Raw genomic sequence first — 2,378 nt, 5'->3', positions numbered from 1 at the left:
ACGGATTGTAGACTAGGGTTTTAGCGGAAGTAGAGGGCAAGTAGATCTCGAAGGTTTCAGCCGAAAAGTACTCGACGATGTAAAAATTAGGGTTGCGTGAGACAATGAATCGATCCTTTCTTTGTCCCTCGACTCCCCCTTATATAGGAGGTGGAGTCGAGGGATTCGTAGTACACACATTACAGAGTCCGGGAAGGTTTCTAACTCATCCCGAAAGATTACAAGTATGTTTTTCTAGCTTTCCTTAATACTAACTTGGGCTTCCGAATCTTCATACTCATCGAGTCGTGGGCCTTCAGTAAACCCCGGGTACCATCTTTGGCAGACCCATTGGGGATGCCTATGTCACCGAGGGCTGCCGTCGGCGTAGCCTACGCCGAGGGCCAGGCGTGGCTACGCCGAGGGCAGCCGGCCGTCGGCGTATGCGTCCATTCCTGTAGTGCAGCCTTAACTACATGTCAATTTTGCCATCATCTTCTTGTCGATCTTAATTTGGGATGTTTGAAACCTCGGAAGCACTTTGAACAGCGCATAGTGTCTTGCCGGCAAAGTAATTAAACTCTTGAGGAAATTCTGACAGAAGTTGCAGCAGTATTCCAGCAGTGATGGATCTGTCCCATGAGCACATACAGCAAGTAATTGGTATGCGTAACACACAAAATTTGGAACATGAAGTTAGTTTTGCTCAAGAAGTTAATCTTGAGAAATTCAAGTATCTGCACATGAAAAATATATCATATCTCAGTGCACGACGACAAGCATATATCCGATGGAGGAATTAGCCCACTCATTTTCAAGCTACTTGTGCTGCCATTGCATAGCTGGACAACCAAGGAAATGATGAAACTTTTGTACAAAATATCAACATAATAGACATACATACACCGTGCAATACAAAGAAAGTAATGAGACTTTTGTGATGTGAACAGAGGTAAGATGCAAGCAATACAAATTCATGGTGCCGCTTGGACGATGTTGACGAGCTCTCGTGACTCGCGATGGCCTGCGACATATGCGATGACGATGTCGACGCCATCGGGGAGTACGCTCTTCTTCCTCTATGGCAGCTATCAATCTCCATGATGCCGCTCGTCTCTGCTACAGGAAAATCCTTCGTTGACGTGTGCCACTCTTTTGTCGTGTGCTAAAAAGCACATACATGGCAAAGGTTGCATTTGCCATGTACCAAAAATGTAGATACACGGCGAAAAAAGAAGAGCACAAAAACACACGACAAAGATATATGCACAGCAAAAATGCATAAAACACAAGTCAAAGAAAAGTACAGGACAAAAGAGCAAAAAAACACGGCAAATCTAGGTGCCATGTGTCCCTACAAACCGCATCTGGCGGAGCCATTACAAGGGCATGGATTTGCCGTGTGTCTTCTAACGGACACATGGCATAGGATTAGGGTCACGTCGACGTCCCCTTCCCCCGCGTGGTGTTTCTTCCCGCCAAAAGTTTCTCGCGCAGGAGAGAATTTACCATGTCTTCTTTGCGGTGTAATGGGGAAAATCACACGCAAAGGTGTGCCTTTGCCATGTGCATTTCAAATACACACGGCAAAGACACACCTTTTGCGTGTGCTTTTCTCTCATACACGGCAAACTCCTTCCGGCCTACTTTTTTCTCCACTTTCTCCCCGCCAATTCCTTCTTGCCGTATTTTTCCGTCACCATTTCGCCCTCGCGCCACTACATAAAGCCATGTATCAGACGCAAAGTTTCACAACCCAGTTCTCCCTCCACTGGCCCCTGTTGCCACAACCCCTCACCCCGCCAGCGCCGACCCCGTAGGGCCGTTTTCCAGCCACCGTCGAGATGTCTCCTCGTCGCCGCGCCAATCTGAGCTCGACGGGCTTCGACCGAGTCCGCTTGTGGCCGGGGGGGGGGCATTTCGGGGCGGATATCACCGCCGCCGGAGAGCGGGTGTGGCTTGGCACCTTCGACACAAAGGATAAGGCCGCCCGCTTATACGACGTTGCGGCATGGAGGTTTGGTCGTCCGCGCCGCAACATGAACTTCCCGGAAATTGGGTCTCGGGAGCAAGCCGACGCGGTCACTCCACAACCACGCTTCGTGACGCAAGAGGACCAGCGGGTGCAGCGGTGGCTTGCCGTCACCAAGCTGGATGAGTGGGCCATGGCACAGTAGCGGCTCTACCACCCCTAAGACGTGGAATACGAGCGCCAATTCTATAAGGCGCAGAAGACTGCGAGTAGAGCGGATAGGGCCGAGAAGAGGGTGAGGAAGGCCACCATTCTGGCAGAGTACGCCACCGAACCATCATCAACGCTCAACCCTAATTCCGAGAGGTGGCTAGATATCATCGAGTCAACCGCGTCCGAGGACACCAAAAGTGATTTGGATATTGAC

The 2,378-nt window shown here is 50.2% G+C and overlaps 1 protein-coding gene across 1 annotated transcript; it reads left to right on the top strand.

Annotated features, from left to right (window-relative positions):
- Positions 1 to 1,823: 1,823 nt before the first annotated feature.
- On the top strand, positions 1,824 to 2,156 carry LOC127340556 (ethylene-responsive transcription factor ERF071-like). Its single transcript, XM_051366294.1, has one exon. The coding sequence runs from the start codon at positions 1,824 to 1,826 to the stop codon at positions 2,154 to 2,156; it is 333 nt and encodes a 110-aa protein (XP_051222254.1).
- The last annotated feature ends 222 nt before the right edge of the window (positions 2,157 to 2,378 follow it).

Source organism: Lolium perenne, chromosome 3 (genome assembly GCF_019359855.2).
Source record: "Lolium perenne isolate Kyuss_39 chromosome 3, Kyuss_2.0, whole genome shotgun sequence".
NCBI lineage: Eukaryota > Viridiplantae > Streptophyta > Magnoliopsida > Poales > Poaceae > Lolium > Lolium perenne.
This window is presented reverse-complemented; position numbering and strand designations above follow the sequence as displayed.

Excerpts from the sequence above, each read along its gene's own strand:
- LOC127340556 (XM_051366294.1), top strand. The coding sequence starts at position 1,824 with ATGTCTCCTCGTCGCCGCGCCAATCTGAGCTCGACGGGCTTCGACCGA.